This window comes from Lonchura striata, chromosome 2 (assembly GCF_050655825.1).
Source record: "Lonchura striata isolate lonStrDom1 chromosome 2, ASM5065582v1, whole genome shotgun sequence".
Taxonomy (NCBI): domain Eukaryota; kingdom Metazoa; phylum Chordata; class Aves; order Passeriformes; family Estrildidae; genus Lonchura; species Lonchura striata.
In genome coordinates, this window is record NC_140704.1 from 108,630,129 (window position 1) to 108,650,443 (window position 20,315).

Below are 20,315 nucleotides of genomic sequence, written 5' to 3' on the forward strand. Positions count from 1 at the left end.
CGCCCGGAAGGGCTCGGGGCGGGACCACGGCAGTACGGCGGCGGCGGGGCGCCCGCGGTGAGTGTGTGCTCGGCGCTGCCGGCCGCGGCGAGCCCCGCACTTTTCTCCAGCCGCCGAGAGTTTTCTTGGGGAAAAGCCCGAGCTCTCGGTCCCTGTGTGCCCGCGGGAATGGGCAGCGCTGGGACCGTGGCTGCCCTTGTTCCTGTATTACTGCTCCCGGGTGCTGTCATAGCGATCCATGTCTCTATATGTATGTGCGTATATATATATATATCTGTGCGTGTGTGTATATATATGCATATATGTCTCTATATGTATATATACACATATATATGTATATATATCTCTATATGTATATATGTATAAATATGTCTCTATACATATGTATATATGTGTATATATATGGTGTGTCTGTGTAGATATAGTGCATGCATATATATATATGCATATGCATACAGAATATATGTGCGTATATATGCATATATGTATGAATATGCATAGCATACGTGTATACATAGTATGTGCATATATATAGTATATGCGCAGTCTATATAGCGTATGTGTAATGTGTAGTAAAGGTATTTAGTGTAAATGCATGTATATGTGGTGTACATACAGTGTATAGATATACACACATGTCATATAGTGTTAGGCATAATGGGTGTGTCATAGGGCTGTTTTCTGAGTAAGCGCATACTGTATAAAAATATAAAAAGTCATATAAAATTCAGCTACTGTTAAAAAAGTAGTGGTATAGGGATGAACATAATGGGGAAATCAGCTGAAGTCAGAAGTTTCAGCAGTGTGCCCTCTGTGTGCATGGAAATGTTTGTTAGAAGGTAGGTGCAAATTTATTAAACAGTGATAATTCTGTTATCTTTTATAATTCTTATAAAAATTCCCACAGGAGGAGGTTTCTCCAGGAAGTGTGAATGGTTGGTGAAGGCTGGCGTTTCAGGGAGCTGATTTTTCATCCTGAAAAAGGGAGTTACAATGTCTGTGGTACATCGTCTGACAGCGGGATGGCTTGTGGATCATCTCTCTTTCATCAATCAGTGTGGCTATGAGATCTGTGACTCCCTTGCACACCCAAGTAGTGTCACTCACAATACTTCTGTCACATCTACTGAAGACTGTCACAATACTTCTACTTTTGCTGCCACCCTCTCATCAAGTGAAGGTCCTTTTTATGGTCGTGGAGGTGCTGTAGAAACAGAAGGTAAAAGAGCAAAAATGAGATACGTGTTTCGGGAGGAGTTCTTTGATATTTCTAAGCCCCATATAGCTGCAGCTTCTGAGGAGCAGCTGCATCAGGGATGCCCTGAGGTGAGTCTGACAGAAATAAAGGCCAACAGCAACAGAGAGGAATACCAAGAAGGATCAAAGGGTCACACTGGAGATTCTCTTGCCACTGCTAGGAAGGTATGTTCTCTGTAACACAGTAAATTACAGTAATCCCTTGATAAATAATATACTAATACTGTTTTGCATACCTGAGTCTTTTAGGTAGTGTAGAAGAGCGGGAACTTTTGGGGATATTCTTGTGTCCCTCATGTCAGTAATGTGCTTTTTGTGTCTCATAAGCGGTGGATTGCTCCTGAAATCTCCTGACACTGGTTGTGGTCAGGTACACAGTCTGAAGCCGTGGTAGCTGTTGAGATTGTGCAGATTAGCAAGTTGGGAAGACAGTATGAATTTACTTTCAGTGTTGTTCAGTGCTGTTCCATATGGTCAAAAGAAAATAAGAGTCACTACTCTAAACCAATAAATGTAATCATGAAGACATACTTAATTTTTTTCTTTTATTGGTATATCTGCACTTGACAGCTGCCACTTTTAGTATGGGCCCAAAGGAGGCATGAGCACAAACTGTGCACTAGGTACCTTCAGATACTAGTGCCATGAATAAGTTAAACCAGCTTTAACCTATGTACCTTGTGAATGCCTCCAGCAGGTTAGGTATTTTCAGATCTTTTTGCTTATTTGACTTGTGATAGAAAAAGAGATGGAAAATTTCTTCTGCTTTTAAAGAGTTAATTTGTAATTCAGGTATGTTTGATTTTTTTCCCTTTTATTTCATCATGGAATGATATGGATTTTGTTGTTGTTGTTGGTTTTTGCCAATTCTGCAGAAACGTAAAAGGAAATGTTTATTCAACCAAGGTGAACTAGATGCTTTGGAATACCATTCAAAGGTAAGTTGGAAAAAATATTTTTTGCAAGTACAAGCTATTTGACTTTGGGCCTGTGGAGAGCGGAGGGCATGGGTTACAAACAGATTCTGGTTTTGTAGCTTGTTCCACTGGTGCAAAGAAGGAAAGGGAAAGGAAAGTTCATCTCTCCAATCCTTATTTAAATTCATGCTTACACCATAAATCTTCTATGTAGATACATGTGAAATTGTATCTGAGACATTACAAAGAGCTGGAAGCTGCATTCACAAAGTAACTTGGACAGTTATAGACAATTGAACATTGTGTTGTGATTAGTTGAATATTAGGAATTAGCTGACTTGAAATTGGCAACATAACCTGTTCTGAAGATCAGCTCCTCAGTGTTTCAGGATGCTGTGCTGGAGTTACTCAACACTTTGGTGACCAAATGTGCTTCAAAGTATCTTATTCTGCAATTGAAAAAAAATTAATCCTTCTCTAACGTTTTATATAATCCTACTAATGAATGATTGAATTGGAATTCAAGTCTGTGTGCTTATATAGGTGGTGTACTGGTGAAGGTGCAGCCGAGTTACACTGAAGCATAGTAGTGAACTGTAGCAATGTAATATGTAGGTGATGTTTGACGTATTCTTACTGCTTGCCCAATAGTGATGCGAACCTGAACTAGGAGCTACACTTGCTTTCTTTCTCTTGACAAAGGTTTAGTCACATTGGGCTTTTTGCATAAATCTGTTCTGCTTGAACTACATTTAGATGAGGATACTTTTTTCTTTTACATGGCAACAATCTTGTGGTAAACTTGCAGCTTGCTGATACACTGTAGAGGTCCTGTGAGTATTTTCGTGAACGAGCTGCGCATGTGCAGAATCACATTAAAGGAGAAAACTTTGACGTTTAGCATCAACATGAATATGAAAACGTTAAAGCTAAAATAAAATAATTAAATAATAGAAATAAGGAAAGAAATGAAGATAAGAAGTTTGATGCCTTGGAGGCTTGTGTAACGTTGGTGATACTTGCTGAATATGTGGAAAAGAGAGTTTGGAAAAATCTGTGACTCCAGGTAGCCTCTTGTATCATTCACAGATTAGAAAGTGTTGGATTATTACGATATTTGTGTTATTAAATGCTATAGGTCTGCAAATTAACCCAGATTATTTTGGCACTTAATTGTATTTGTAGACTCATCAAAAATAAACCCAAACAATCACAATTTTATTTTTGCAAGTGAATCTATGAATTTCAGCTGTTGAATCCATTTATGAATTTCAGTCAATGTCAACATAGGGAACAGTACAAAATATGCTAAATTCCTTCAGCAGCCATTTGTAAAACCTCCTGCTTTGATTGCTTCATAGTTAAGAGACTGTCCACCTGTGAGTTAACATGTGTGTAAGAAGGTATACTTTCTATAGATATGTTTATTAATTCTGTTAAAACAGTATGAACTTTTCTTATCACAAACCTAGGTACTAAAAATTTATGACTCTGTACACTCTGGTATCTAGAGGTGGCACTATTAAATTATTAAAAAAAATCTTTTTCTTCCCCTGCCACTAATCTGGGAATTGTAATAAAGTGCATTTTGTAAAACCCTCTTGTAATCTTGAAGATTCTGTAATCAGAAGCTTTTGAAACCATGGTATGTATTTGAAACCTTTAATAAAGCCACTGTAACTGACAATGGGCCAATGGATAAACTTACCTCACTGAATCAAAAGTCATAAGGACTTCATGATTTGGAAATAAAATGGGTCTCTAAATTTTGTGAAGGGGAGGTGCTGACTCCCTGGCAGGTGAATGACAGTGTATATACATCCAAGACTCATGTCATCATGACTAACTAGGCTTTTTTTTTGCCACTTAGGACTAAGTTGCAAAAATCAAATTCTGATTTACTGATTGTACTTCAGTATGACTATAAAATGCATAAACTGTTGTTTTATGAAGTGAATTGAAATGTGAAAAATGACTGATTTTTAGATCCCAGTATACATTTCAATTAAAAAGATGTTCACGGGCACATTAACTTGAAATTAAATTAGAATTTTAAATTAAACTTCAGATAATTGCTTTGAAATTTGTGTTTGGTTGAAACAATGATATTCCACATCTGTTGTCTGAAATGTGTTACTCAGTTTCTCCCTCTTTCTTTCTCCAGCCTTCTAATTATTCCAACTTTACCAAAAAATGAAAATCAACAACAGAAGTTAGTGTGATGTCCTGGTTTTGGCTGGGATAGAGTTAGTTTTCTGCTTGGTAGCTGGACAGCTAATGCAGAGTTGGACTGGGACTGCTGAAAATGAAGAGTAAACCTAAGACTTTTTAAAAGCCCCAGAGTCAACATATTGGATGCTAAAGGTAGATGTGTTGCCCAAGTGTCTGCACCCAGATGCAGCTACTTTGTCCCTTCCAGCCTGGTCATGATAGATCAGGAAACATCAAAGATTCTCATTTTGTGTTTAGCATGAGGATAATGTTGACAGCAACAATTCAGACAACAGTGTGTTAAACTGTGCCTACCCTAAGTCAAGGAGTTTTAAGTTTCCCATGCTCTACCAGTGAGCAGATGCACAAAGGAAGCTGGGAGGGAGCATGGCCAGGACAGGTGACTCGAATTGGCCAGAGGGATATTCCATGCATAGGATATCATGCTCACTATAAATGAAGGGAGTTGGCCAGGAGCCATGGATTTGCTACAAAGGGATGGGCTGGACATCAGTCAGTAGATGGTGAGCAATCTTACTGTGTGTCAGTTGTTTCTCTTGTGCTATTCTTCTCTCTCTGTCCCATTTTTCAATAATAAAAATAATGATAATAATTTTTTAGTTCCAGTTTTTAAACCGATCTTATAGTAGCCCATGAGGTTTGCCTTTTTCCTTGGATTCTTCTTCCCAACAGGGATTGGTAGGCATGTGGTGTGAGTGGTACTTGTTTGCCAGCTGGGGTTAGACCAAGACACATGCCTTATTATAATGCATTTGTAGCTTTTGAGCCAGTGATCTCAATAACTGGCAAGGATCCTTTTCCCTGCCTGCAAATTTAAAATGTTTTGATTTTAGTTGCGTTCCCTGGTCAAGCAGATACTTGAAAGATCTTTTATTTTTTCCTCTGTGTGTTTTTTTTTTTTTTTTTTTTTTTTTTCCTTTGGTCACTGTACAGGTCAGGAAGCTCATTTGGGAAGGGACTTTGCATTTAGTCCAAGAGGGACTCAAAAGTGGTTTTCTTCAGCGAACTACTGCAAAACTCAGTTGCAGGAAGAATAATATTCCTCAGCGCATTGTCTGTGGCTTGGCTGAATTATGTGAAATGGCAAAGCAGTTTCCAGCTGTTGATGAAAACGACCATCAAGCTGTACGTGTGCTAGAGGAGGAAACCTCCAGTGCAGACCAGGATCTGCCTTCGTGTGTTATGGAAAACAGCTCAAACTGTGCAAAGATAATTATGTTAATGGGGCAGAAATACTTGGTACCACCAAAAAGCAGTTTCCTCTTATCTGATATTTCATGCTTACAGCCCCTGCTGAACTGTAAGTATCTTTGGGTGTTATAATTTATCCCTTTTCTCTTGCCCAAGAAGGGCAGTTAATGTCAAGATCTCTCAATGAACAGATTTTAACATACAGCATCACACTGATAGCAAATGCTGCTGCAGGCTTTCAAGGTGATATTTCTAACTTGGTGCAAATAGGTAAGGACTTTCAAAGTAATCTTGAGTGGGTAGGAAATCATGTCATGACGGGATTATGCATCTCCAGGAGACTCCTTTAAAAATCTCAGCCAAAATACAGGAGTTTGTGAGCGTGTTCTGAGCTGCTGTCAGCATAGAAGTCACGTAAACACATTGAATTGGGACTAGCTGTGCTGCTGGGTCCCTGTCCCACAGGATGAGCCTTTAGCATCGGTAGGTCCATGCTGCTGCTGAAGTGGTGCTCCTGCTGTCTTGATTTTTAGCTAGATTAAACCATGGAGGAGGGATGAGATAATGCACCATAAAGCAAATGTTCACTTAGAGACTCATCCTGTTCAGGAGCAGGGTCTTTTTAGATTGGAATAAACTGGTCGTGGAACAAAGCCCAGTGTCCCCCAGGGAAAATAACAGTTTGAGAAGCTGTTGCACCCAGATGGAGGGCAAGACCAGCAGTAGCAAGCATGACTTGACTTTTCAGCTTCTATGTTTCACAGCTGAGAGTATTGGCTTATGGAAAAAATAGTGACAGGGAAATGAGGAGATTTTAGAATAATCAAGTCCTCTGTAGAAATATATCAAAAGCTCTCCAAGGCACTGTCTGCAGCCCTGAGTTGACAGCATGCCTCAGTCTTCAGTGCCATTCCAATAGCTTTCAAACTGACCTTCATTATTATTATTATTATTATTATTATTATTATTATTATTATTACTATTACTATTACTATTACTATTATTTTTATTACTATCAGTCACAGGTAGGCTTTTTTTCCTGTAGGACAGACAATCTTACAGGAAAGATGTTGCCGGTGAGCAAGAGCTGGGCATTACTGCTCTATCTTCTAATCAGTAATTTTAGATTTTTTAATTGCACACGAGAGGAAACATATGTAATTTAGATGTTATTTTTTTAAATTTTGTTTTTTATTGAGAAGATATTCAGGAGGTAGAATCTTACTATATAAATAATAATTTTGTGTTTAAAGTCCAAAATCTATCTAGATAGCAGTTTTCATCTGTAGGAAAGAAAGAAGATCATTATCATTCTGCTACCACTCTGCACAGCTGACCATTTTAGATTCTCCAAGGAGTTACAGAGCAGACCAAGAAATCTGAGAAAATGGTTTTGAAATAAACAACAGTGAATGTTAACATAATGCCCTGACTGTAGACTATTTTTCTGAGTAAGTTTGCTGTCCATTTTAATTATTATTTTTCATCTTCCCTTTCACCTGCCAAAAGAGAAGTAATTCTTGCTGGTCAGTCCACTGTAAGGATAACACCTCGAGTGTTAAATGAATAAGGTGTAGTAATGAACATCAAATACTAAGCTGTTGTTCTTACCGTCAGACTCAATGAAAGAACATTCTCTGGAGAAATAAAATTGAGGAGTTCTGTTTTTTCATGGGTGTGTTCTTCTATCCTCCAGCTAAAGTAAGCTCAGCTGCTCCCATGAAAACTCCTTCTGTTCTTTTACTCTTGTTCATTGATTCCCATTTCATACACTATGTCTAGCTATCTGTCTCTCTTTACCTCCAGTAGTGGAAAACAATTTTCTAGGGCTGGCTTGAAGCTCTGCATGTCCCTGTTGGTCTAATAAAAGATCAAACAAGACAGGAATCTTGCATTCAGGACTGTAGCTTTTCACTCAGCTGGGTGCCATACGGCATATTTTCTGTTGGGAAACTTGGAAAAAATTTTTATTTTTGAGACTTACACTTTAATATCCTATTTTTTTTTCCTTTAATTTCTTTAATCTTGCCAGACAAGAAAAAATACGATGTAATTGTGATTGATCCACCATGGGAGAACAAGTCTGTTAAGAGGAGTAACAGGTATGTTTTATAGAAAAATCAAACTTTGTCCTCATAGCTTACAAAGAGTAATTAGCATTTTAATATACTGATCCAATCCAGGACCAATATAACATGAGACTATAGCTCAAACTTGTAAATATTTTGACAAATGCTTACCTTCAAATCTATGAACTGCCTTTGGTATTTCACTGAAGTGTGTTGGATACTTGGCATACAAAATATTTACAAGGGTAGATCTTAAATTATCTAGCTGCTGAGAGAATGTTAGACCTTTACCAAGAAAGTATGGATTCCGCTGTTCTGTAGGGCTTGGATCATGCACATATTAGTTTGTAATTAATAGGGTTACTTCAGTGGACATAAAGCTAGATAAATGTGTAAATATTTCTAAGACTGAAATCTTGCTTACAAGTTTGAGTGGGTTTTTATTTAATTTGAGGTGTAACTTAAGCTTCAGTCTAATGTTTAGAAGAATGTAATAATGCAGCAGTAAAATCCTCTAGTGCAATAGGAACTCTGAGTACTGTAGTTTATGAAGTCATTAACTTAAATTTTTATGGGCTTCCTTCACTGCTGAGTAACATCATGTTTGTGCCAGTGGAGTCCTCTTGATTACCATAGAATTGTATCTTTTTGAAAGAAGGGTAGACAGCAAATATGGTCTTACAACTTTCTAAAATAAAGTTCACTGTATCTTTTGATGCTTGTTATGAAGACATAATTTGAAGATGTAGAGACTGATGAATAGGCTTTCCTTTGAAAGCCCTTCAGAAACCTCTGTAAACTCTCATTCAGAAGTGTCTTTCTTGAGCTTGTAAGGTACTCAGAGAAGAATTGTAGTAACTAGCATAAATTAGTCACCAAGATCCCTTCTCCCTTATGAAATAAAGGCAATAAGTGGAGGAGCTATCACTGCTTATAATTATCTTCTTGGCAGTCAATCATTGTGAAGCATTGCTCATCTGTGTGAATCTTTTCTCCTCTGGACAGTCTAGTCCAGGAGGTATTTGGATTTTGTCCTTGTTTACTGTTTCTCACTGTAGCGTGTGTAGGGTCCTGAGTACCCACGTGGTGGCCGCTGATTTTCATTAGGCAGTGTGCCAATATTTTTGGTGCTGTAATGTGTAGGTTGCATGAGCTGCAGTTTATTCATAGTGCATAATGAAAAAAAATGGTAGAACAGGATAGGATCTGGAAAGCATCCTGGATTCACCGGTGGAGCATTCAGTTATCTCAGGAAAGTGCTGAATGGTTTTGAATAAGCTAGAAGACTTCTACCATGGCTGATAATTAAAAAAAATTAACAACTTGTGAAAATAATTGGAGAAGTTATTATCTCTAATGACCTTTTCACTTGCCATTCAAATTAGTGTGACTCACTTGTCATTTTCATTCAGAAAAGAGTTAATTATGAGAAGTGAATAGTATTACATTGCCTAAGAAGCTTCTGTTCACTAAATAGCTTTGTTCTGGCACAAAGATGAGAATATTGAGTTACATCTGATAGTTCTTAAATGAAACGTGTTTCTAAACTTCAGAATCACAACTAATATTGCTTTATTTCAAGGGATAGTGGAAATACATAGTTCAAGGTTCTGCTCAGTAAAACTTACATACATACACCAATGATTTTATACACAGTCTCTCAGAATTGTCCACTGGGTGTCAGTCTTGAACTATTTTTATGACTTAGATTGTCAGGAGATAATTCTTGAATTGACTGGTCTGTGTAATTTTTTTATCCATTTGTTTTGCTTTGCAATTTTTATGATTGGTATATGCTAATTTGCTTTCTCACTTTATTGGCATAGGTACAGCTACTTGTCTTCATGGCAAATCAAGAAGATTCCTATACCAGCATTAGCTGCTCCAAATTGTCTTGTAGTCACATGGGTGACTAATAGACAGAAACACCTACGTTTTGTTAAGGATGAACTTTATCCTCACTGGTCAGTGAAGACACTTGCTGAGTGGCACTGGGTAAAAGTAAGTTCTCAATTTATTTTGTTAATTTCTTGGAGACTGAGAAGACTTGCACTATGACACTTTGTGTTCTTTTAATTTGTCTATTTACTGCCATTTGCTTCTGTATTTAAAAGCTGTGATATCATCAGTATCCTTCTTTCTATAAAGGAAAAGATCTTGGAAAAATATGGGATATTAAAATTTTCTGCTGTATATTTCTAACTCTTTTGTCAGATTACTACAGCTGGAGAATTTGTGTTGCCTTTGGATTCTTTGCACAAAAAACCATATGAAATTCTCATATTGGGGAGAGTTCAGGGAGATGTGAAGGAAGCCTTAAGGTATGTCCAGATATTTATGGTAAATGTCTTTTTTTGCAGCTGCTAGGATTCTTTTTGTATATATCACTTACTCATAATGCAATAAAATATCCCAAAACCTCTTGACTAATTTTGGACCTAAAGATAGACTTATAAGCTTTGGAATAAGAGAGTGCCTTAGTGAGATGATAGAATGGAACCCCCTGTCTGTTACTTGTATCTGCTGTCTTGAGAAACTGTCTTGGACAAAAGCTTTGTGGACAGGGCTTCTTTTGCTGACAGGTTCTCTTGGACCACAAGTCCTTGGCACAGGCTGATGCCAGATTGGGGATACTGCTGTTGTTCCACACTTAGCGACACCTACAGGTCTGCATTGTTTGTTCTCAGTGCCTTTGCATGGCTATTGTAAACCATGTTTTGTCCAAAGCCTCAGTGATAAACTATCATTTTATATATTACATTTGAGCAACATTTAACTTCCCTTGGACTTCCCTGAAGTTTATGAATGAGCATTGTGTGTTATCTCCCATCTGAAATAACTCTGCAAGAGCTGTAGTATCACATTGAATTAACATTCATTCTCACATTTATTTTCTTTTCCGATTTATATGACAGGAAATCTGAAGGTGTTCTTCCAATTCCCGAGCATCAGTTAATTGTCAGCATACCCTGCAGTCTGCATTCACATAAACCTCCTCTTGCTGGTATGTTTTGGTGTTTTTGCCTAATGTTTCTGTAGCACAGTGGTCTTGAATGCCTCATTATGGGATGTACCTAGAAATGCCTTAATTTCCCAGCTGTCAAGCAATTTTACTTAACAGAACTTGTGGTTCCTCTAAAAGTGTTCTGAAGCACCTCAGTCTTGGTTTCAGAAAATTAATGTGAAAACTAGAACTTCAAGTAGTACTGTGTGAACATTTTGGGTGGATGTAGAAAAAATGTTGCCTTTTTCAAAATTATCTTTTAAATACTGCAAAAACAGTTTTATATGAAGTTGTGACAATGACCTAAAGTGCCTTGTAAGGGAGAGAACTTTGGGAATACATAAAATAGGAAAGCAGAAACCTTCTTTATGATGTCATTCTAAAATAAATGTTTACATATCTGCATGAATTGATTATATGCCTGTAGTACAATTATGCCTTTAAATCCAAAAACTTAACTATTTAAGACTGCTAGCAAGAGGCAGCAAATAAAGCATGCCCTGCTTGTTTCTTAGGAGTTGTATTTCATTCATTGAAATTGATGCAGTAATTCCAGACAGCCAGTTAGTATGGGTATAAATTCAACTTTTTAGAGCTAGGCCAAGGAATTGTTCTGAAGCACTTTTACTAATTTTGTCAATAGAAAGTGGTACTTCTTTCATCATTACAGCACCTTAGAGCTTTACAAGGCTGTGGTAAGAAATATATTTAATACCTCTCACAAAATCAATGTCATCCTCCACTAAGGGGGAAGCTCATGATGAGTCTGCACATATTCCAGGTGTTTTGTATTCACGTTAGAGAAGGCAGGTAGAAGAAATGTTTGATGCTTTTGGATAGGAGAGGTGTGTCACACTTTGCTTTGCTGATATGCTTTCCTTTTTCTCTTCCCAAGGGGTAGAACTACTTTTGGTCTGAACAATTTTTGTACCTCCAGGGATGCTCTAAAATCTGTGTCTGGGGGCTTGCATTTATTAAATTGCCGTATATGTATATCTACATACACACATACACACACACCCTGTTAAAAAACTAGTAGGAAGGACATACTTTGGATAGGTAAAAATAGAAAAAAAAGGCAGTTCTAGGAGGATCTTTTTGCCACCCCAAAGCCACATCTTTAAGAATTAGGGCTAGAGCAGGCAATATATGAGTTGATTTAAGCTAATGAACAGTGGGATGGATATTTATGAGGCTGTCATCTAGGATCTCTTTAGCAAGCCAATACTTAGCAGCAAACTTGGACACAGATGGGAAACTTGTGAGGCATCCAAGTGTGCAAACCAGCAGTTTGGATATATTATAGAAAATTTGTGTGCAACAATGGTCCTCGGAACAATTCTTTTGTAGGGCAGAATCTAGAAATTATATAGGAGAATACTTTATAAATTATAACCCTGAGTAGACTTTGAAAGAAACTGTCCTTTCTAATTTCTTGTGTATATTTCTTGAGTCTTCACTTGAGTGATGGGATTTGATAACATTGTGCACCATTTGTTTTTCTCTTTGAAAGAATGAACTGGCTGTGGAACAATATTAATGATTTAAAAGGTTTATGTGAAAATGCACGTATATCCTACGTTTTTTTTGGTAGGTTTATGCAGAATATGGTTATGTAATAAAAAGGTAGACTGTAAAGCAAAAGCTGATTGCTGATGCTCTGACTTCTATGCTGTACAAGCTGTTGCTTTCATGACGAGGCAATATTCTCAAGCAGCCAGTAGGGAGCAGCTGAGCTACATCCTAGAGGGGTTCAGAAGAAATTCGAACAGAAGTAGAGATTTGGCAAGGGGGGAGAAGGACACTTGATGAGTCACACATATTCTTTATGCTTTGTTTAAGTAGTTACAAAGCCAAAAATATTAGTATTTACTGATGCTGTCGGGCACTTTGTTTCTTATTACAACAATAAAGGTTGTATGTTCGTACATATGTAGCCACTTAATGACTGATTAGAAAAGTTTATCTCTCTGGGGGAAGAGAAAGATGTAAATTAAAGTAAGCCATCAAAAAGAGATGTTTGTGTTTCTACAGTGCATTTAACCATGAAATTGCAACTGTAGGGGTTTTTGGTGATGCATATGCTGTGTTCAGTGCTTAGAGCTCTAATATGTCATTGTGAATGTACTTAAGCTGCTTTATGCAAATGTGTTAAAATCAAATTTTATTACTCCAGGTTTTGATTCAAATAACAGCAGGTTTTCTTCCTAATTCAATTCAATGGTGCTCTTAGAGAGCACAGAAGATGCTCTGTTACAGATATGTGTGAAGTTCTACATAACTTCACATCACCTTTTTTCCTTTTCCTGTATTATAGGTTGTTCTTATTACAGCCATTGCTCTTCCAGTTTTTAAGTATACGCATTTCTTGTTAGAAAATAACACTGCTGTGTAGGAGTTTGCCTAAAAGCACTGGAATTAATTCTTGGCTATGTTCTAACCAATTTGCATATATTCAGCAGAACTGTGCAATGAGGAATCATAGGAGGTCCCTCCTCCTGTAGCAATGATGGCTTATTAGGCCATGTTACAAAGGTTTTCTTGGAACCAAAAAAAGTAAATGCCTTTTGTTTCCTAATGGGCCTTGTCAGCCCTTGCTGTAAGACTAATTGATTGGTGCATCACCATCTAGGTTTAACTTAAAGTTCAGGAAAGATGCAGTGCTGTAAAGCCATCTTTGAGCTGAATTTCAGGTCATTTTCTGGTCCAGGGTTTAGACAAATTGGGCAATAAGGACCTCTATGTTGCCAACTATTTTGAAGGATTGTTTTAAACTGAGAAAACTTACACTTTGTGCTTTGCATGGCTCACTGATCAAACAATGAAAAAGCAGACAGTTATTTTCACTTTATTTATCCAATTTCTTATTGCAGAAGCTGCTTTTTAGGCAGTGGAAGTCCAAAAATAAGGAGAAAGTGTTGCTTGTTTCAAAGACAATTCTTTATCTCATTTGAACATTTTTAGGAGCATGAATATTCAATACGTGTCTGGGATTAGGAGTGTGCAGATGTGTCAAGTCTCCTGCCTGGGCACTGGATCGTGCTTCAGAGTGAAATGGGTTTTCTGGAGCTGTTGTGTCTGCTAGCTGGCTTTGTGCTTGTTTCAGTGTCCTAGGGCATTAGGTGCTCAAGTATAAGTGCCTGACTTGCTGTCATACTGTTTGTGACACCTGCAAGTGGTAAAGAATAGGCTGTTTATCATCTATTTAACCTGTTTCCTGTCAGTGGTATCTGTAAGTGGATAGAAGTAATTGTGTTCTGGGTTTTCTTTGTCAATCTATTTCTGTGGTAGAAAACCGCAATATTTGACTTTTCTAATGATGGAACTTCTCTAAGTTGTTTTCAGAGGAAAAATCCCCAAAGGTTTGCTTGAGGTCTGCAGATCAGATCCATGTGTGTTAAGATAGCCTGCTGGTGATGTAAAGGTCTGAAAAGAAGACATAATTTGTAACTTGAACACTGATCTTTCCTATTTGAAGGAAACCAATGTAATGAGATTTTAACCCAACAAAATTCAGCTCTTTTGATATGGTAATTTCATTGCAGTGCAAGTTACTGCCTGATGGGATTATGTAAATGCCTACAACCTAGCAATGAAGAATCATACTATAATGTGGTCTCAAATTATATGTAATAAGTCTCTTTTTTAAAAAAAGCCCTCTAAGTTTAAAAAGATGCTGTCTCTTCCAGAAGGAGAGGAGGAGAGTCCTGTTACTTCCTTTTTAAATTCTAGAACCAAATTGATAGAAAGACTGGCACATATTTCCTGCTTCTGCTGAACTGATTGGTTTCTTGGCTACCCCTTTTTTGCTTTCTGGTGAATCAGTCCTTTGAGGCTGGTTGAATCTCCGAAGTGTGATTTTCAAATTTGTTTTTCTAGGCATGAAAGTTTTTGGTGCCTAACAGAACTGCTTTGGATTACTGAACTTAGTGCTATGATGATAACTTGTGAATTTTAAGGTCTACCACCTCTCTGGGCAATCTGTTCAGTGTTTCAGCACCCTCACTGTAAACTTATTGTTTCCTTATATCTAGTCTGAATTGATCGTGTTTTAGTTTAAAACCTTTATCCCCTGTCCTATTGCTGCAGGCACTGCTAAAAGAAGCTTGTTGCCTTCTTTCTTATAGGCCCCATTTAAGCATTGAAAAGCCACAATAAGGTCTCCCTGGAGCCTTCTCATCAAGATGAACAACCCCAACTCTCAGCTTGTCCTCCTAAGTAGAGGTGCTTCAGCCCTCTGATCAAATTGTCAGCAAAATGATGCACAAGAAATTCTTATCTTAATGGAGCTGTGAAAAGAACAATAAATTTTACCACTTTTTTATTATGATGTGTTTGCAAAATGGTATTAAGCAGCTATTCATAAGTGGTGTCTAATTAGATGAACACCCACAACACCAAACAGTTCATGAGTTTTCTGTCAGAACGTACATTTTCCTCTAAACTTCCCAGACTCTTCTCTGCAAATGCTAGATTTGTTTAAACATTTTATCTTGCCTCTAAAAGAAGCAGGTTTTTTGAATAAGATTCCTTCTGGTAGCAGTATTTTTTAGATTAAAAGCTGCCTTGATGATAACCCATCTGAGACATTCATATAACATTTGTTAAAGATTTGAAGGCGAATAGATTTTTATGCCATGCCAAAATACAATAAAATCTGGAAACAACTATTAAAAATATTTACAGAAAAGTTTTTAATATATTGGAGCTTTGGAAGAAGTGATCATGTAGGTAGGAAATGCACCTTGGCTTGGCTAACACTAGAAAGTTAAGTGAGTGCTCATCTTTCTGCAACAGGAGCAATCCATGACCTGATCAGCTAGAGTCTCACATAGGGCATCTGTGAATGTTGACTGGATGTATTTTTGCTTTCTGCAGTAATCATATCTGAAGAGACTGAGTGAAGCAGCAAAATGTTGGCCATATGAGCTGTATTTTTAAGGGACAGAGATTCAGAAATCACTGGCAGATCTGATCTAAAAATGACCAAAGTATCCTTTGGAAAGGGATATGTTTCCATAATTTTTATTCTTTTATCTTCAGCAGCAAAACAAAAAACCTAACGTGCAATTTTTAGTATAGATAAGTTTTTGAGTCTTTCTGTCTTCTCTCTGTTGGGTGCTCCTTAAACCTTTGCTTTTCTTATGATTTTGTACACAATGTTTTTGTAGCTATTTTATGAAATCTAGTTAAGGAGTTGCTTGAACCAGCCACAGACTAAATGCCTCTATATGAAAAGTAACACATTTAACAATAAATTCTTTGCAATGACACTTTTCAAGCAAAATGCAAGATCTTTTTCTGTCACTCCAAGAATAGCAGTCATGATCAGTGACACAGTTGATGCTAATGACAGGTGACTTTATATTTGGATTTAGGCAGCAAAAATGCCTAACTTTAAAAGAGATTTATGTTACTGAATAACAGTAACAGTTATAGAAATATCTCTTCAGCTGCCAGGTTGATACTGGGGGGAAAAAATAGTTCCTGCATTTTTATAGCACTTTTAGCGCTATACTTATTTAACTGGTGTTACTTTTAACAGTTGTCATTGCAAAAATATTTTTATCCACTTTAAGGTACAGAGGAAAAGAGGATGTGATCTTAATTAAGAGAAGGATTATTTATTTATTTATTTATTTATTTATTTATTTAAGTATTGCCCTCATGTTATTGGAGGTAAGTGAGGTTTTAGTAGGTGTTTGCTTGATATTAGTAAAAAAAATTCAGAACTCATCTATGTAAAGGCTGAAATAAATCCTCTTTCCCTTTCTCTAAATGAAAACCAATAAATCAAGGCTATTGAAGGCCTTGACAGTATTTTTCAGAATCTCAAGGGCATTTATTTAAAATTACTTTCTCACTATAAATAGTCCAGCTGTTTGATGAAACCTCTGAAATTAATTTTCTGTCTCTCCCTTTTTAAATGAAACATTCATTTTTTCATCTACTAGCATCACAGGGGAGGTTTTATTTTTTTACTATTGTTGTTTGAACTATTGTCATTGTTGTTGTCTTTGTTTTTTTTCCTCTTGCACAGCAGTTCTGGCAGAGTTTGTCAAGCCGGATGTGGAATGCTTGGAGTTGTTTGCTCGCAACCTACAGCCTGGCTGGACCAGCTGGGGAAATGAGGTCTTGAAGTTTCAGCACATTGATTATTTCACTCTTCTGCAGAATGAAAACTGAGCTGGATCTTAGACATCTATGCTTTCTGAAATTCCACATCTTCCCAGGGGGCTCTTGAATTAAGTTTTATTACTGATGGTGCACCTAAAGGCAACAGAAATAAAACCAATTGCATTTTAGTTAGAATTCTTTAAGTGACAAGATATCTGTTTAATGCTATCTCCCCTCTGTGGAAGGTCGTCCCTTATTTTGATCATCTGAACATATTTAGATACTGATTTCGTTATCAAAAATCAGTGAAGATAAAACTCCTTAACAGTAGGGGTAGCATTAAGAAGCAGGCATTCTTTTTTTGGCCAGATGCATGAGGAAGTATCTTCTCTGAAATATTGTATATGCTGATTACAGAGAAGGCTCCTGTTTATATACTGTATTTTTTGCATACACATTCATTGACCTTTCTGAATAACCTACAGATGATGATAATTTCCCCAAAATCATTAACATATGTTCCCTCCCCTTTGCAGACATGTTCTTCTGTACCAGGGGTTTCTTTGGTGAGTCCTGGTGGTCAGCCACCCCAAGATCATATTTGACCATCCAATGAACTGGTAAAAAGTTGGCATAACTGGGCTGGTTACTCTGCAGTTTTCCTTCTTGGTTGATGTTTAACATAACCCTAGAGAATAAGCGTTTTGTCATTCTATAGGTTTGTGGTTTTTGAAGAATAATTATATTAATCCACCAGGTTAATATGGTGGGTTAAAACAATTTTTCATCTGCCAACAATATTAGAGTGTAAGTTCATCCCTGTTCTTTTTAAACATCAAGAAAAGAAAGATACTTTAAAGTATTCTCACTGAAGCTATCAAATCTGAGCTAATTGCACTTTGCTAGTGCTGTACTTTAGCTGTTGTGCTATTTTTAAAGAATTATAATGTATTGTTTTTCAAGAGACAATGGAAGTAAACAATTCTGAATGATACATGTTTTCTTAAAGTTTTTTTTTCAAAACAATTTGTTTTGAACTAAAATAGTTATGAAAGCAGTATATCTTCCTACATATTTGTTTGTGTCTGTCTGCCTCAGGGAAAATAAATGGAGAAGTGCTTATATTTATCGGTGCATGAATTCTTGACTGACCATGTTCTATGTAAAATTATACTTTTAAAACAATTGGCAATTCTGTTTTGTGTATATGGTAATAATTTTTTTACTACATTGTAAATAATCAGTCTCAACCTCTTAAAAATTCTGAAATTATAACAGATTATATGTAATTTTTAAATTCTTTCCTTATGTTCTGGAACATTATAAAGCCATGCCAGTGAGCTGCATTTTTCAGCTAACAAAAAAATGATCCCTTAAAAAAATATTAAAGAATGGTACACTTTGTGTATCCTTTGCTGTGCTTAGATTTACTTTGAAAAATACAAAAAAAAAGTAATGAGGCCTCTGCCACTTACTCATTTATACAGGCAAAGGTGCTGGACAAACTGATTTTCCTGATGGCAGGTTCCTGTGTTCTGACTGTTTGTAACGGAGAATAAAATACATTATCTAACTTCTTTACCTTCATTTCCATTTTGGTAGCTTGCTGAGTTGTGAAGACTTTTAAAGTTAAACTTCAAATATTAGCAGTGTAGCAGAGTATTTTTTATAATTTTGTAATAAAAATGAAAATAAAAACTTGTGTCTTTTTTGCAGACTCAGTTTCTATATTACCGTTCAATTCCATGTTTTGCCTATTGGAGAAGTGGAGTTAATAAAACAAGGAAAATTCTTTTTTCTCCCTCCCCCAACAGTTAAACATATACTCAAAATAAGTAAATAATGTAGCAGTGGAAGTAGTTACCCAGGAAAACATTTCTTGCTGCATGATTTTATTTAGTCTGTGTTTTAAACTCTCAGTATGCAAGCAATCTTACCTACAGCTACAAGGGATAGAAGGTTCTTTATTTGATTTTAGTTTTATAAGACATTCCCTTCTTGGAGCTTCTGCTTTCCCAGTCAGAATTGCCCTTCCCTCCCAAGATACTCTCATCCAGTACTAAATGATGTATGGGACTCAAGCGTGGAATAAATGATAACTGCTGCAGTTATCTTGTTTCCCCTTTGTACTCTTCAAAACAGCACAAGAAATGACAATGTTGTCTGTTCCACATCTGCTGCTATGAACAACTCCAGATTATTTTTTAAATTCCAAATAAAAGATGAACAATCTTAGAGATCAGGAAGCCACTTTTCTCCTTTGAGCTAAGCAACAGAACCCTTCTAGGGGAATAACCTTCTTTAGGCTGGTTAGGAATTGATTACCTTATTAATTTGTCTTTTCTGTGGAGTCCCTTTGCAAATAGTGGCTTTCTAGAATCCTAGAATAATTAAGGTTGGAAAAGACCTTTAAGATCAAGTCCAGCTGTTAACCTACCATCATTGCTGCTTCCAGCACCTGGGAATCCAGCCTCCTAAGTATGGCTTGTATGTAGAAGACTTGTGCAGGCAGACTCTATAAGCTTCTCAGGCTAAGTCAAAAGTTGAAGATTGGAACTTATGGCATACCTAATCCTTTCCTAAATAGTTAAAAACTGTGCCTTGGACACCTGTTTGCTGCTTTTCCACTGCTCTGGCTGTGAAGAAAACCTTGTGACTATAACAGAAGTGATGTTCCACATCTGCAGCCAGCCTGGAACCATTGCATTTTCTTAGGAGGAGAAAGCCTGTTGCTAACTTGGAAATCTCATGGTGGTATTAGCAGTTGATAGTTTGAGTTGATAGGATCATCTTTTAAACATAATTATTTGTCTGTTATGCTGAATTCATAATTTAAATAGCCCCTTACACTTTTCCAGTTCTCCAAAACCTCAGCCATTCCTAACCAGCCATCAGATCATTCAGTGTCTGTCAAAAGGTTCTTCTGAGGCAGAATCTGCACCATACTGAAGGATCAGTGATGAGTGAAACCAGCTAATAGAACTGGACAATTCAAGATCCAGTTTCCTTTTATATTAAATATGTCAATAGCTCAGAGGGAAAAATATCTCCTGTTTTGTCAAGCCTTGTGTAAAAAAGAAAAATTGCTCTGAAGAGTTTACCAAGTTGGTAAGAAATGAAAAAAAAAGGGAGAAAGTAAGGATGAAGGAGTACAAGATGGTAATGAGATGTTAAAGGTGTATTTAATAAGTATCAGCCTAGGTATTATGCACATCTTCCTAAGGAATTATAAGGTTGTTTGCCCTATTTTAAATGGGATTTTCTTATTTTGTATTCTTGTATCACACATTCAAATAAAAAATAAGTGAAGTGTGTATTTTACTTACAACATTAACTCAATAAAAGGGTTTTTTAAGCTATAAATTTTTCGTGTGGCAACTTGGAGAAGTGACAACTGTGATTACTCAAGGATTTTCAGAAACTGTTGTTTGGTACATCTGTTGTTTTAGCAGGACAATGGTAAAAGTTTCTTTGGCTAGGTGTTCTCTACTATTTACAGCCTTTTAAAATTATGTCTTATTGCAAAAA

At 36.7% G+C, this 20,315-nt stretch overlaps 1 protein-coding gene across 6 annotated transcripts; it reads left to right on the forward strand.

Annotated features, from left to right (window-relative positions):
- The first annotated feature begins 8 nt into the window (after window positions 1–8).
- On the forward strand, window positions 9–18,504 carry METTL4 (methyltransferase 4, N6-adenosine). Of its 6 annotated transcripts, none has more exons than XM_085571984.1 (9): window positions 9–254; window positions 908–1,422; window positions 2,133–2,195; window positions 5,340–5,706; window positions 7,630–7,699; window positions 9,493–9,667; window positions 9,881–9,987; window positions 10,582–10,670; window positions 16,714–18,504. In XM_085571984.1, the coding sequence occupies exons 2-9, from the start codon at window positions 994–996 to the stop codon at window positions 16,854–16,856; spliced, it is 1,443 nt and encodes a 480-aa protein (XP_085428110.1). In that variant the 5' UTR covers window positions 9–254; window positions 908–993; the 3' UTR covers window positions 16,857–18,504. The 6 variants fall into 6 exon arrangements, with proteins under 6 accessions (XP_085428110.1, XP_021407206.1, XP_085428109.1 ...); XM_021551531.4 differs by having other exon boundaries at window positions 9–250; window positions 16,711–18,504; XM_085571983.1 differs by having other exon boundaries at window positions 9–250.
- The last annotated feature ends 1,811 nt before the right edge of the window (window positions 18,505–20,315 follow it).